This window comes from Carassius carassius, chromosome 9 (genome assembly GCF_963082965.1).
Source record: "Carassius carassius chromosome 9, fCarCar2.1, whole genome shotgun sequence".
Taxonomy (NCBI): Eukaryota; Metazoa; Chordata; class Actinopteri; order Cypriniformes; family Cyprinidae; genus Carassius; species Carassius carassius.
In genome coordinates, this window is record NC_081763.1 from 25,698,110 (window position 1) to 25,714,029 (window position 15,920).

The 15,920-nt window shown below is 38.3% G+C and overlaps 1 protein-coding gene across 1 annotated transcript in view; it reads left to right on the plus strand.

Moving 5' to 3' along the window:
- baiap3 (BAI1 associated protein 3) overlaps positions 1-15,714 on the plus strand; it is a 51,227-nt gene extending 35,513 nt beyond the window's left edge. Inside the window, exons 16-34 of the mRNA XM_059558608.1 lie at positions 3,631-3,755; positions 4,162-4,252; positions 5,564-5,620; positions 5,884-5,981; positions 6,354-6,405; positions 6,518-6,669; positions 6,861-6,984; positions 7,834-7,977; positions 8,131-8,226; positions 8,513-8,728; positions 9,015-9,083; positions 9,166-9,245; positions 9,428-9,536; positions 11,874-11,945; positions 12,025-12,108; positions 12,798-12,918; positions 13,816-13,939; positions 14,011-14,216; positions 15,028-15,714. Coding sequence (XP_059414591.1) covers positions 3,631-3,755; positions 4,162-4,252; positions 5,564-5,620; positions 5,884-5,981; positions 6,354-6,405; positions 6,518-6,669; positions 6,861-6,984; positions 7,834-7,977; positions 8,131-8,226; positions 8,513-8,728; positions 9,015-9,083; positions 9,166-9,245; positions 9,428-9,536; positions 11,874-11,945; positions 12,025-12,108; positions 12,798-12,918; positions 13,816-13,939; positions 14,011-14,216; positions 15,028-15,131 — 2,124 coding nt within the window. The 3' untranslated portion in view covers positions 15,132-15,714. The remainder of the gene's footprint in view (positions 1-3,630; positions 3,756-4,161; positions 4,253-5,563; positions 5,621-5,883; positions 5,982-6,353; positions 6,406-6,517; positions 6,670-6,860; positions 6,985-7,833; positions 7,978-8,130; positions 8,227-8,512; positions 8,729-9,014; positions 9,084-9,165; positions 9,246-9,427; positions 9,537-11,873; positions 11,946-12,024; positions 12,109-12,797; positions 12,919-13,815; positions 13,940-14,010; positions 14,217-15,027) is intronic.
- Positions 15,715-15,920: the final 206 nt, after the last annotated feature.

A 15,920-nucleotide genomic window follows, 5' to 3' on the forward strand; every position in this document is an offset into this window, starting at 1 on the left:
CTGGAAAGGTTTACTGTCTAGATGTAGTACTGTTCAGTTAGACACCCAGGCAGTTCCACGGGAGAAGAAAGCTGAGCAGCCAGACGTCCTCTGAGATGGTTCCCTGATAGGTCCCTCTCACCCACTGCTGCATTCTCACCATCTTCGCTGTCTTCTTGTCCTTGGCTTTCCTCCTCCTCCTCCAAGAGATCACCTCCCATCACACAGATGTTGTGGAGGATACAACAGGCACCAATCACCTTTGGGGCGAACAGTGGCCTGATCTCTAGGGCCCGCAAGAAAATTGCACGCCAGTGAGTTTTTAACATCCCAAAAGTGCGCTCGATGATGTTCCGTGCTTGTGCATAATGCCTGTTGTATCGGGCTTCAACTTGGCCTGTTAATCAAAAATCGTGTAGAAAATGTGTAGTGTATTGCAAATTCATAACAGTAAAAATTTGGTTTATCGTGTGTGTGTGTCTGTCTGTCTGACATGAAAAAAGTGTTCTTACTTGCGACAGGCTGGCGGTATGGGGTCATGATTGCAATAGGATGCTGCAAGCAAGGGTATCCCCCATCTCCCAAAAGATAGTATCCAGCTGGTGAATACAAAGCCTGCTGGTACATTGGTGATCTGCGCAGCACAAGGGCATCCTGTACAGAGCCTGGATTGCCAATATACACATCTATAAATATGCCTTTAGCATCACAGGTGCCCTGTAGAATGATGGAAGGGAAGATCTTTCTATTTATGTAGCATCTTTTTTGTGGCATTGCAGGAGGAACAATCCTGATGTGGCACCAGCAGCACAGCGGAATGCCTCATGGCCAGCAAGGCCCCCAACCTCATCCATTTCCTCTGCTTTTGGAAAATGAATAATTTTGTGGAGGATGGTCATCATCTCCTCCACAACATTGTGAACAGTCCTACAAACTGTTGAAAGTGGCATGCTGAAGTCATCGGATGTGACCCTGTAGGATGCTCAACAGGCAAGCCAATAAACCGTAACAAGTACTTCAATTTCACGGCTCCATCCATGGGCTTTTTGACGGGGCAGCATCTGTACCAGCATGTTGATGCTGTTCCTGGAGAGCCTGAAAGCTGGCTTTAAATCCTCTCCAGAAAAAAACTTGACCAGGATTGGTACCTGGTCATTGATCTGTGAATACCTGCGAGTGGGACTTTGTTCCTGTTAAAATATATAGATAATATATTAAGAATGTTTTTACTTTTGTTGTATTATGTATTTGTTATATGTATTGCTTTTAAAAAGTTGTTACTATATGTACTGTCGTTGCATTGTATTTATTATATTTTTGGATTTAATATAAGCTATATACTCAGTTGTTTTAAGGATTTTGTCTAAAATTTACTAAAATCTGCCATAATTAAATCTCCCTCTAACATTTGCTCTTTTCGTGAAGTATTTCTTTATACTCTATTTCGGTTTCATTCATTTATTGATAAGCTCTAGCACAACATTCATCCCAGAGTCTAAAAGTTGTAGCCTATATGATTATTATAGATATTAAATTGTCCTGTTTGTGTTAATGCAGTAATATGATGTGCACCTAGCTATATAAAGATGATAAACTATAAACTTATTTGAGCACCACAAAGACAAATAAAAGGTGTGTGAAGTGTAAGCTAGTTAATTTAAATGTTATCAACTGTCAAACCTATTGTACCTGTCAGTTTATTTGGTATACTGAAAAATCTAATGTTGTCTCATTACATCCCTGCAATAGTTTACATAACTTTTTGTGAGATAGTACTTTGTAGTCTGTTGATAGGGTGCCTATATGATACATTATAATAAATTTTTATTATGACTTTTCATTTGGATATACCTAACTAAGTCCACATAAGTATATGGGCAGTTTATGAAGAAAGAATAATTAGAAAAACGTACAATGCTAGAGAGACATGCTAATATGGCACGTCTCTTCGCCATCCTCCGCTGCATCCTGGCTTTTCTTTGAAGGATTTGTCTCCTCCGTTCGGCAGCCTCCTCTTCAGCATCTTGATAAATAGCAATTGCAATGGCAATCCTAAGCTGTTCCATTTTGATTTACACTTATTTACAATTGATTTACACTTTTCAACCGTATTATTTAAATTGTAGCTGAGTGGGTTTATTGCTAGATTGTTCTTAATGAAAAGAGGCAGTTGTTTCCACATATTTTATTTATTTTGAACGACGTAAATATAATCACAGTATTAATGTTACCTGAACCACATATTAATGTTTAATAGTTTTTAAAATAAAAAAGAGACAGTCGTTTAATATTATATTCAATTTCATTATAAATATAAAGTGAAAATAATCAGAGTAGGTAAATATTAGTTTTTTAATACTAATATATTTAATATATTGAAAATAAAAAAGAAGTTAATTCAAGTAAAACATGCATGCTGAGTGAAGCTATCAAGTACGCTGCCGTTCCATTTGTAGAATGACTGGACTCGCGTCCTCCCGTCCTCGAGAGTTCGTTCTTCTGAGTCCAACTTGGCATGTCCAAACTCGGAAGGACGGAAGTCCAGACTCTGCGAACTTGGTATTGAGAAATGCCCTGACTGTCTGTTGTTGGTCTCAAGTTCGGTGTCTATTCCCGCAGTTCCCCTGGCTGTAAGCCAAAACGTGATTGGTTGAAGCGATAACGTGCTACGATTGGTCAGCTCAATGTGGCCGTTATTTGATTGGCTTGAGTAAACGGTGGGTGGAGTCCACTTATTTGTGGATTTATCTGCACGTCGACGCTAGAAGTGTTTCAAATCCACAAATGCACAGGAACCGATACACAAATGCCTGCAGTGATTTACAAATGCACAGACAGCGGTTCACAAATAAATACCAGGTAGAGTTGTGTTTGTGAAATTAAACACATTTGTAAATATATTTTTTTTTATTTGCAAATCTCATTTTATTTATTTGTGAGTTTTAAATTTTTTTGTGAAACTCTTTATATTCATTTGTGAATTTGATATATTTTTGTGAATCTCGTTACATTTATTTGTGGATCATAATCTATTTATTTGGAATAATGCAACAATTCTAACCCCATACTAAACTCTCACTATTAGTTGAAGTGAAAAGAAAGTCTGAGTTGGCCAGTGTTTAAAATTTTGGGGAGATAAAATCATATGTAGGCATAGTGACCAATAAACTACACTCTTAAGTAAAATGTTTCTAAACAGAACTAAACTGGGATTCTTCAGTTGTAACAATAACCGAAACATTTAATGCCAAATAGAATCCTTTTTATAAGGTTCCAAAAGTAAACATGATTTGAAAGTTCTATATATTGTACGACCTATGCAAAAACCCAAGTAATAAAAAAATCTAACAATGGATCATAAATTCACTATCTCTGTCATTTATTTAACTGAACAGAACTGGTCACATTTACATGTTCTGTTAAACTACAGAGAGAAAAATACATGATTGGTAGGCATATTCTAATTGGTGCTAATTTACTGCATAATTCTTTTAGCGAATCGGGTGCTAAAACAACGCAGTTAGCGTGTGCAAATAAACAGCGCTATCACTGGATGTAATTAATTCTCTGTGAATTCCCCACTAAGGCTCTAGTTTGGAAATAATTCTTTTCATCTGGGTCCAGTCTGTAATTATGTGTTTCTGAGTGCAGGAGTGTCTCTTGGCAGAGAGCTTCAGACTTTACTGTGATTACTGCCTGTCTCAAATCAAGAGTATGCGTCAAGTATTCCCCTGCAACAATTCTGCTGCCATCATACGCTGTGAGCTTATGCTGAGGTGAATTCATACACACACACACACACACACACACACACACACACACACACACACACACAGGTTCACTCATAAACTCACACATATCCAAAGAAACCCACATTCATGAGTTCGATTCCCTGGCCAAAGGACCCAAATAAAACCATTGAGATTCAGATATTTCTGCAATCAACTGCAGCAGCTGTGTCTGGGAACTCATGGTGATCTGCCCTTTCAAACTTCTATGGGTAGATCTGTTATGGGGAGCGCAGCACTCAAAAATTGACATCTTGTGGCATTTCTAGTGTTGCTACTACAATGTAGTACTGTATACTGAGCTCAGATACACACAAAACAGTTCATGCAGTTTCCACATGGTGTTGTTGAAACCGTTCTTTGGATATTGATCTTCTGTGTATGTGTGCTTTAGGAGCATTGGTCACATGCAGTCAATGGCAGCCTTTAGAGCAGTGTGTTCAAACCGCAGTGAACTGCACTTGGAAATAGCAACAGTTATAAAGGTAATAAGGTGATAAAGACATACAACAGTGAGACATATATTGGTCCCAAAAGGTATTTGGACACTGAAGCCACACTTGTCAAAAATATACACATACAACTGTTCAAAAGTTTGAGGTTACTAAGAATTTTATTTAGTAAGGAACCATTAAATTGAGCAAATTTCTCAGAAATGTGTTGTAACATCATATATGGCTTTACAATTTAAAAGAAATGCTGTTATTTTTCTAATTTTTAATTTAATCAAAGAATCCTGGGGGGTGGGGTTGGATGGTGGGTGATCACAGTTTCCTCAAAAGTATTAAACAGCACAGCTGTTTTCAACATAGAATATAGTTCCTGTAATGGTTAATTTATTACATTAATTGTATGACTTCATACATGCACTTCTCATCTTGAGAGTCCACATGGTTAAATGTCAGTCACAGCTCACAAAAACCTAAGTTAGGCCGGTGACACACTCGCTGCGTGGTGTGAGCATGGCGTTTCTGCTGCGTGTCAGTAGCGTGGTGGCTGCCTCACGTTTTCTGTGTCTTTACACACCAGAACCGTGCCTGACCCGGCATTGGCATGCTGCTGCTGCGGTAGGTAACATAGAGGGAGGCCGCCGACAGACCAGGCTCTTGTTTTCACGACAACAATATCTATACTTCATGTTAAGCATAAATATTAAGCCTACTGATAAAGGACACTGTCAACAGTATTGACGGCAAAATAGACTATGTTTGACAGGTGCAATAATTGAAAATCGGTAATTATTTATTTAATTTTTAAATTACATTTATATCTGAAATTATGTCAACCTATAGACTTTCAAACATCAAAATGTCATTAATTAATATGTATTTGTGTACAAAATGACATTTAAACATATTTTCCTATTCTATTTTGCCTGGATATGCTTCCAACACGCTTGCGTGTCACGTGAAAAATAGGCTATTTCTAGCATGCACGCGTTTTCCGCCGCGCCTGAGACGCACCTGAGACGCGCGTCTCACGCAGGCAGTCTGCAAACTCAAACCTATTAACATGGGAGCCGAATTAAAAACGGACACGCATCCAATGTGTCACCGGCCTTAGTTCTGAGAAATGCTCTAGCAGATGCTACTTGATGTTATATTTTGTATCGAATGTGACATTCAGAAAATTCTACAGTACAGTAAGTTGGGTTTTTGTGTCCAAAATTGTCCAAATATTTTTTGGTCCACTGTACACAGTGATTTTAAATAGTTAATATTCTATTTCATTATGGATGCATTTGTATATTATTACTGTCTGTAATTTTCGGTTTCTTTGTTTATTCCTGACTTTAGAAAGGCACAGTTGAGTGGTATGAAGGAATAATATCAAACATTAAACCAGATGAAGGCGTAAGTATTGATGTTTTCAAATGTAGCTCCAACCATTTAGCTACAGCACAAAGACAGCTTGGAAACTAAAATAAATACCTAGTTTCAGTGGCTCTTTATATTATGATTTATATTAGCATATACTGTAGTATAAACCGGGAACAAACAGAACATTTTGTACTGTCCAAAGCATCTGTAGATTTTATGTTGCTCATAACTGAACAGGAAAGCACTAGTCAAGCATTACTGAATCCGATGTATCTGTTGTCTGCACATCTCTACAGACTCTAGAGGAGCAGCTGAGGCGTTTGGTTATGGTGGTGGATGCGGTATGTGTTGATGTGCAGAGAGGACAAAATGTCTTCAACACACTTTATTACAGGTAACTTTTGACATGTAATTTCAGAATTGCAAAAATAATGACTATTTTCAAACAGGTTTTCAAAGCATGCTCCCTGCCTACCATTAGTCAGTCAGTCCCAATACAAACTCACGCCAAGTCAGTATTGTTGTGTTGGGCTGATCGAGATGCTCAAACAAACAGAACATGGGATTGTCATTGTTCATTGTCAAACAATGGTTTGATTCATTGCCCCACAGAGATAGAGCATTTACACATTTTGGGAAAACTGACCAATGAATAGTTTATTTAAAACACACTTAATTTTGAATGAGATGGATTGCGGCACAACAACAATCAAACAAGCTTAAAACAAAACATAGAAAAAACTTGTTTTTGTGTCTTGTCTTTTAGCTCTGTGAAGGTTGACTTCTTCAGCATCTCCTACCGGCAGTTAGAGAAGCTTGTAAGTTTGAGAACCCTTGCCAATGTTTACAGATCTCTAAAAATAAGTCTTGCCTTGACAAACAAGAGTCAGGGAATCGAGAGGGAGCTTTAATGTTTTGCTGTGTCTCCAGGTGGCAGATGACGTGAATGTAGCAATGGAGAGAGTGTGTGGAAACCTGGAGCAGGAGAGTTCACGGCTTACCCAAACCATGGGAGAGACCCTTTTTGAGCTCTTCATGTCTCTTAAGTCCCTCAAGCGCTTCAGGGAGTTTCTGCCTCTCAAGTTAGTAATTGGGTTCCTATTCTGCAAGAGAGCTAATTCATTGGCTAGACTAATTATATAAAGAGGGATTGTACATGAGGGTTGATAGATAAATGATTATACCAATAACTGAAAAGGTTATCTACTAGGTTAGGTTATCTGAGTGATCCTAATTATGACTTTGTGATTCACATGTGGTAATTTCTTTTCAGAGACACTAAGATGTTGGCTCTAACTGGATTTCATAACTGGTTTAAGACCTCTATTCATAAATGGCTTGAGATTGTACATGAAAAGTCCACTGAAAGGATCCGCAAAGCTGTGGAAATGGATCAGGTGAGCATTATAGCATATATTATAGCTACCAATACAATACGTGCCCAGTCAATCAGAGTTCTTCAATAGCGATGTAAAGAAGAATAGCATGAAATGCATACAGATTATATATAGATTTCCTGAACATTGACTTGACATGAACATACAAGCTCTTCTTATCAATATCTGCATTGTAATCTTATTGAATCACATTGAGGGCGTGTCACCACGACCATGGTCCACTTTTTTTGCTAGGTGTGGGGCGAACAATAAGATGGAAGCTGTGTTTTAGGCAGATTCATTTTAAAAACGTATTTAAAGTGTTGTACATCAATAACAGTGATAGCAATTCCGCAGATGAGTAGATAAGTAGAGAGAAATAGCTTATGGAAAGTGAGGAATATGGTGTGGGGCGACATGATGACAAGTCAAGACATGTGTAATGGTTTACATGCCTGCCAGTGAGTTATTGACCGAACCGTTTCTACTGTAAAGACAGCATGTCCACTCCCGCTAAATATTATTCATATAGTTGTCTGCAATAGTCACGCCATTATTTTTACCAACATTGGTTGACCACCCAAAATTTTTATTTTATTTTATTATTTCACTTTAAATAATTATAGATTAGTTTTTATTTTTCAAATTTAAATATTAATGCTTTTGTTAAAAAGAAAAAAAAAAGAAAAATATATAACAATAGTAGCATCAACTGTATTAAGTTTAGAGATATTTTTGTGGATTTCCTGCACAACTTTTCCAGTTTCCAGACTTTCTAGTACTTGTTACAATGCTTTTGGAATCAACTTCAGCCTATAATTTATTAGTATAAATAAATAATAGTATAACGTTTATGTTTTAATTATACAGCTGGAGCCGATCCAGAGACAAACCAAACACAGCTCCTCGGCGGTGGACGTTACAACATGCTTTAGCCAGGTCCAGGAGTTCTGGGCCCAGCTGGCGTGGCCTGATTCAGCAGGAGCCTTCATTTTCATCACACGCCTGACGGATGTGAGCGCCTCTTAGCTCTAAGCTACACTTTAAAAGCATACAGTTTAAGCTTGCACTGCTGGGGACCGGTGGTCAAAAACACCGAAAATAAAAAGCATTCTCGTAATGGAAAGGAGAATTGATGTGAATTTATTTTTTCTTGATGTGTGGCAGAATTTTTGCAGTGAGGCGGTGTGTTACGCTGAGTTGATCAAGCGCAAGATTGAGAGGGACCAGCTGGGACGAGACCACAAGAGTTTCATCATGCAGGTACTGCTTTTGGGCAAGGGAGGGTTGGCTTACATTACAAGCGAAGTAAATGTCAGCGTTGAGTATTTTTCCCTGACAACACTGACGTCTCAGCAGTGCATCTGTGTCACAGTGTGTCTGACCTCGTTAGCGCCCCCCTTTTCATTTTGCACTATATGCTTTCTCTCTCCCCCCACCCCATTTAGACCTCCTTATTTTCTACCGTTTTGTTCTTTCCACTCTTTACTTCTCCTTTCTTCATTTCCGATCTCCCTTCCTCTTCTTCCTGGCTGCTGCTTTGGCGCAGGTTTGTGTCGCTCTGAACAGCTCGGAGCATGTGCGTGTTTACTTGGGAGATCTACCACGGGAGCTGGACTGGCGGGGGGTCGAACAGGCCATGGAGGAGTCTTGCGGATTGGAAGGGAAGGACCAGGTCAACAAGTCCCTCAATGGGCAGCTCTACAATGCTGATATCGACCTGCAAAGGGAGGCCAAACGTATAATTGCACACCTTACTGATAGGGTAATGGCATGCATCAAAAAGCACAGTTCAACTGCTAATAGACCTTATTTCAGATTAAAAAGAAATAAATTAATGGCAGATTATTTCTGTAAAAGCTAGTCATGTCTGTTTCACGGAACCATAGTAACTTTGTCACTCATCCGTTGTTTGAACCGCATTGGTTTAACACTAATGAACTGTCATTAATGACGTCACAAAAGTGTTGGAGCAATAAAACCCCTGATTGGTTAGCTTTCCACAGTTTCTGGAGTAATAAGTCAATCACATGAAACTCTGTCCTACTCAGATGCTTCCTGAACTCAGAAGATGCATTCAACACATCAGCCTATCTCCAGACTCCATTAACAATGATGAGGCAAGTATGAATAAAATAAGTATAAATAAAGTATGGCCTAATGTGTTTTTCAACTTATGTCCTCTTCGATGAACTGCTCCAGGCTGTGGCTCCCCTGATGAAGTACCTAGATGACACTGTAGTCATCCTCAATGAGTCACTGGTTAAAGAGAATCTAACAAGGTAATTACTTGCTTCATTTAGTGATAAGAGGGACATACTGTAGCGATAACAGTAATGACACAGATTTATCCTTTGAAGCATGTTTTCCAAGTAGATTGGGCTCTGTAAAGTGGTAATCGACTGTGTGTGGAGGAAGTCACTGTGTCTGTGAGTGTGATTTTTCTGGTTGTTGTGCACCCCAGGGTTCTGCAGAGTCTGTGGGAGCTGCTCCTGCAGATGATCATGGACACAGTGGCGGAAAACAGGGGCGTCCAGGTGGAATTCTACACAAGGTTCCAGTACACCGTAGAGGTCAGTACGAATGAGTCACAACTGCTGCTTTTCCACTTTAGTATAGGGTCCAATTCACACTAATAACTAGTTGCTTATTAGCATGTCTATTATTAACATATTGGCTGTTTATTAGTGCTTATAAAGTACATATAATGCATAATATCCATAATCCTACCCAATACCCTAAACTTAACAACTACCTTATAAACTATTAATAAGCAGCAAATAAGGAGTTAATTGAGGCAAAAGTCATAGTTAATGGTTAGTTAATAGTGAGAATTGGACCCTAAAATAAAGTGTGACCATATTCTTGTTCCATTCCGTGCCAATTCCAGCTCAGCCAGTACAGATATGGTTTCATTTTCCACTGTGGGGCTGTTAACAGAGCTCGTAATACAATGCATCAGTCACTGCCTTGGTAATGCAAGTTTTTACAAACAGTTTGAGATGTAAATAGTGACTGTGATATGGAGGATGATCAGATAATTCTGTTTACAATGCTCAAATAACATCTGACCAGCTAGAGAGAGAAACTGGTAGCCAGACAACAGACCAGTGACCAATCCTGAGTATCGATGTCATTACACATAGTCAACCAGCATGGTTACAGGCTGAGAACCGTGCCGTCCAGAACCAAGCTCAAGTGGAAATATAACTGTAACTGTTCCTTATCATTCTTAAAACTGTTCGGGCCGACAGTTTAAAAGTGGCTAATGAACATCGCAAATTCCCTTTCAAATAAAATCAATTCACTCTATGACTATTTACAACACCTCCTGGCAGCCATTCCACTCATGCAAACCCAGCTCTTATATACTTGAATGGGGAAATATCAAAAGTCTCGAAAACAGCTTGCCAAACTCACATTTAACATATTTCAAATCAGCTATAAAATCTGACATGAACTGTCTTATAAATGTTTTTTCTTATGCTCAAATAGTGTAAAAAAAATGCTTCTAACAGCAGCTGTAATGATGCAATGACTTTACCAGCTGGCTTTTTACTTAGAAGACAGGACTTATTCTGCAATATAGTGTTACAGTTTATCCCATTTATAGTAATATGAGTGAACCATCTTGGTGTATATACAGTATAGTCCTTGCTTTCCATAGACAGATTGCTGGTGCTCAACCTGGAATCATTCCACGTGTTCCCATTGGAAAAAGGGTGATTTTAGGCCAAATAAAATTGCTCCACAATGGTCCAAAATCCCGTACATCAATCAGTATTGCAGCAGTCTAGCAAGAGGTACGGCCAAAAATGTGTGTGTGTGTGTGTGTGTGTGTGTGTGTGTGTGTGTGTGTGTGTGTGTGTGTGTCTGTGTGAGTGTGAGTGTGAGTGTGAGTGTGAGTGTGTGAGTGTGTGAGTGTGTGAGTGTGTGTGTGTGTGTGTGTGTGTGAGTGTGTCTGTGTCTGTGTCTGTGTCTGTGTCTGTGTCTGTGTCTGTGTCTGTGTGTGTGTGTGTGTGTGTGTGTGTGTGTGAGTGTGTGAGTGTGAGTGTGAGTGTGTGTGTGTGTGAGTGTGTCTGTGTCTGTGTCTGTGTCTGTGTCTGTGTCTGTGTGTGTGTGTGTGTGTGTGTGTGTGTTTGTGTGAGTGTGTGAGTGTGTGAGTGTGTGTGTGTGTGTGTGTGTAAATTGATTCTGAATCAGAATACTTAAGATGTCAATATATGTTCACAAAACTTGTAAGATCAAAAATATTTAATATCCTATGACTGGATGGAATCATAATCTAAGGATAAAAAAATCAGAGTCTGTTTTGAGAGAGGTTGGCAGGTCTCTTGCCTGAGCTCCAGCAGCATTTTGAGGGAAAATAAGTACTATATTAGTTAGAAATGCTCCTGAAAGCCAACGATGAGTTTTGCTAGCTGGTGGTTTATTACAAGAACTCTGTGACTGCAGAGGGCAGCGATCCTCATGTCCGGTATCTCTCAGCCTGTATTCACACTCACGGTTTTACATCATGCCTGAAACCGTCAGAAGCCTATCAGATATTCGCCAGTGCTCTTGGCCACAGCTCAATGGAGAACTTAGGATGTCCCCAGTAGCATGTCAATATGTAAGATCCAGTATTCCAACAGAGAGGAACTAGCAGGAACTCACCACAGATTTACATGAAATCTCATGATGTGCTGAGCGAGCATGTGAGCTGAACATGTCCTTCACCATATAGTTGGTCTGTTAGCATAACAAGTCACAAGAGTGTGTTACGAGACTCTGTGCATGTCTGCTGGAGTCCATACAGTCAATGAAAGAGCACAAGACAAAATGGCGCATGGCATGAAGTACAGTGACTTGTATTGACTGTCAGTTGGGAAGTGATCAGACAACTTAGTAACCAAGCTCTTTTTGTGCAGACACTGGTGCGGTTCTTCCATGCTGATGGAGAAGGGCTGCTTTTGGAAGATCTTAAAAGTGGAGATTATAAGGTATTCTCACCTTTAATCAATTTGGCTGACGAAATGAATAAGCATGGCTTCATCCACCTTCCCTCTTCCTTCCCATCAGGCCCTGGACGAGGAGCTGCGTCTGAACAAATGCTCCTCCTTTGAGCTGATTGAACAGTATTTCCTGGAGAAAATCTCCCAGCAGGTGGGTCGGAGTCCTGCGGGGCCTCCACAACCTTTAGCTCTAGCCCTGCAGAGAGAGGAGGTGTTGATTAGGAGCTAAGACATCACAAATACCATTCCCTCCTCTGATGATTAAAAGTTTACATCAGTCATTTCCTCTTTGACTAAGCGTTCTTTGCACTGAGTAAGATTTCGCAGTCTCTGACTGTCTCAAATCCTGCTAAGCTGACTTGCTGTCTGCTGCCTACGGGGGCAGATGTCTGCATAACCAGCATGCTACAAAACCGAACCCAACTTTAATGTCTGATCTGAACTGCTTTTCACAGGCAGCAACTTTACTTTAGTGTTTAATAACGTATAATTGTGCCTTCAGATCTTCTTATGTTCTTACGAATTTAAAAGTTTCTTTGATTTGTGCATTCAGGTGATTTTGCTTAGAATATGAAAACTTTAGGCAATTTTATATTTCTTTTCCTCCTTTTTCATGTGTAGCCTCATAATTTAGTTAAATGAGTGGTCTTTCTTTTTAGCTTTACTTCATGAATAGCACAGCAGATGCACACAAAATAAATAATGTTCCATACATTTTCACTAAAAGCAATTGTAGGGTCTCAACACTCCTTAATGTGTTATTAGTTCTTAACTAGATGCAAATGTATGCAATATATGCTTGAGATAGTAGTCTTTAACAGATGCACATTTGCTTTACAGAGAATCTTAAAGCACAGTCGTTTTGGTCGCATCAGTGTGAAGTGTTACTATGATGCCCCTGAGCAAAGACTTACTGTGGAGATACTGCATGCAGCTGACCTCATTGCCCTGGATGCTAACGGTAAATATATATCTACTATATATATATAATCTGTAAGTTTAAATAAATTGTGTTTTACATGCAAAGCATTTAAATTAGTAGGCCTAAGGGTTCACAGTAGAGACATTATTAGAAAATGGATATATATATATAGTAATGTAAAAACACTATCAAATGTAATATTTAGCATAATTTAAAGTGATGCATTATAATGTTGAGATACCTAAATTCATTAATAACATTCAAAACTATATTTTTTTTTTCTTTGGGATTTAATTTATTCAGACAAATTTGTATAAATTAATGATGCATTATAATGTTGAAATGCCTAAATTCATTAATAGCATTCAAAACTATATATATATATATATATATTTCTTTGGAAGTTCATTTATTCAGACAAAATGGTATGAATTTTAATATCTGACAGATTTTTCCATATTGGTGCATCCATATTCTACTAATGTCTCTACTGTGAACCCTTAGGCCTACTAATTTAAATGCTTTGCATGTAAAACACAATTTATTTAAACTTACAGACTCCATGTATTTGTTTATTTGTAGAGAGAGAGATAATTTTAAGATTACATTTTTTTATAAATTAAAATATCCTGTTGACTTACATTGACATTGTTCAGAATTCAAGAGGGATGATGTCATAACATTTGCATCCTGAATTTGTATTGCTGTTCCTTACATCTGGGCTTTCCTGCATATTTCAACCATTTATAGCCAATTTTACACTGCAAATACAGTATTAGATTGTATGTTGATTCTGACGTGAAAGTTTACCTAAAACTTTGGCACTATTTCTTTGCTGCTGTGCAAGCACTGGTATTTCCTCCCAAACTAACTACTTACTGATATTTTCTGTTGTTATCTGTTACTGGATTTGTCTCCAAACTCGTTCTTTCCTAGGCCTCAGCGACCCATTTGTCATCGTGGAGCTGTGTCCTCACCATCTGTTTCCCACGGCTCGGAGTCAGCGCACCCAAGTGAAGCTCAAAACCCTGCATCCTGTTTTTGATGAGCTTTTTTACTTGTGAGTACCACACCAACTGCTTGGGTCCCAGCACCCCAAACAGCTTTTTGATCCCATTTGCTTCTTCACAGCCATGTCAGCCCTGAGCAGTACAGGCACAGGTGTGCCTGTCTGACCTTCACTGTGATGGACTATGATTGGTTGTCTACTAATGATTTCGCTGGCGAGGCTGTTGCCCCACTGAGTGACTTTTGCTGGCCGGGCAGGCCGAGTGCCACACCTGCTGGAAAGACCCTTCAGCCCATTATCCTGCACTTGTCCCGCCAAAAACCAAGCGGTATGCTAATCTGTCCATTTTATCCCCTGACCCGTGACATTTCTCCATAAGAGTAACCATACAAATCTTAAATCAGGGGTACCTCACGCTACTTTGGAAGACCTACTGAACCTTCCTGTAGAGTTTAGATCTAGTTTAAATCTGAATAAAATAGAAGTGTTATTAAGAAATATGAAAATATCTGGCTAAGACAAAGTGCTACTGCTATAAATGAAGAGCACATGTACTTTAGCATTCTTGTGCTGCTGTTTCTCTCACAAACCTGTCAGCTATAAACCTGATAAATGGGTCGATTTCAAGCTGAATTTATTGCAATTCTTCATCAATATTATACAAAATAAATAAAATAAAATAAATAAATACTAATACATATTATGCTCAATAACATATTGCTTCCACAATGATTCTTGAACCATTGACAAACTGGCCTAGAAGAAAATCTCAAGTTCGCATCAATATATCATAAATACAATTTTTGACTTGATTTAAGCTAGCACAGACAAAATCAACTGTTTTATAGAAACAGGGTTGAGTCCAGTGGAATAATGTGTAATTATTTTCAGCAAATATTACATATTATTTCAAGACTGCTGATTATTTCTAGATTCAGAGAGAAAAAGGAAAGTGTTACTGGTTAGATTTCGTTGTTTTGTCAGCATTGCTTGGTGTTTAGTATCTGTTGCAGCCTGTCCTCTTGAAAAGATTTTCAATTACAAGTGTCATTGTCTATTGAGAGGACTGCCACCTCAACAATATTGTCGTGTCTGGTCTAATGGATTCATTTCTGACTGAGTTGCTTCTTTTGATACAGAGAAGCCCATCATGAAGATGCTGGAGGCAAGAACAGGAAACAGAGAGGCTCAAGAGTTTGTGCGAAAGCTGAAAGAGATCGAGAAGTCAATGGAGGAAGAGTAATGTGTCCCTTGCAGTGCATGTATTTCTGATGGTGATCTTTTTTACATGTTGTGCTATGTTTACTCTTTAAAAGCAAACTCTTTTAAATGTATTTTTCACTGTTGTCCAGATAAAAAGGTAAGGTAAATGATCATGTTTGAAGATCAGTATTTTATCACTGTTCAGCACTTAATGTGTGCTGTTTTGATGTTGAAGCCCTCTGATGGAGCTTATTGTTGATAGAATTGTATGCATTTAGTAGTAGAAGGGTCTATTTTGAAAGAAACATTTATCAGTTGAATTGAATTCAAATGCTTATCTGAGCTATAGATTGTGACTTGAACTTAGAGAACTTGAACTTTGAAATAAACACAGAGGTTTACTTCAGGATTTTCAACAAGCACTATAAGAGTAACATAATTTCTGTTCATGCAGCAGTTCTGCAAGGCCACGTACACACTGCAGATAAATATGGTTCACTGCAAAAAATATCCTTTCTTGATCAATATTTGTGACTTGTTTTCAAGTCAACATGTCCAAACATTCTTTTTAGATATTTGTTTTCAGAGAATATTTAAAATGAAGGTTCTTTTTCTTACCTCATAGGTGTATGTATGTGTGTATATATATATACAGTACAGACCAAAGGTTTGGAAACATTACTATTTTTAATGTTTTTGAAAGAAGTTTCTTCTGCTCATCAAGCCTGCATTTATTTGATCAAAAATACAGAAAAAAATTAGATATTGTGATACATTATTACAATTTAAAATAATTGTTTTTAAATTTATTATACTTTAAATGATCATT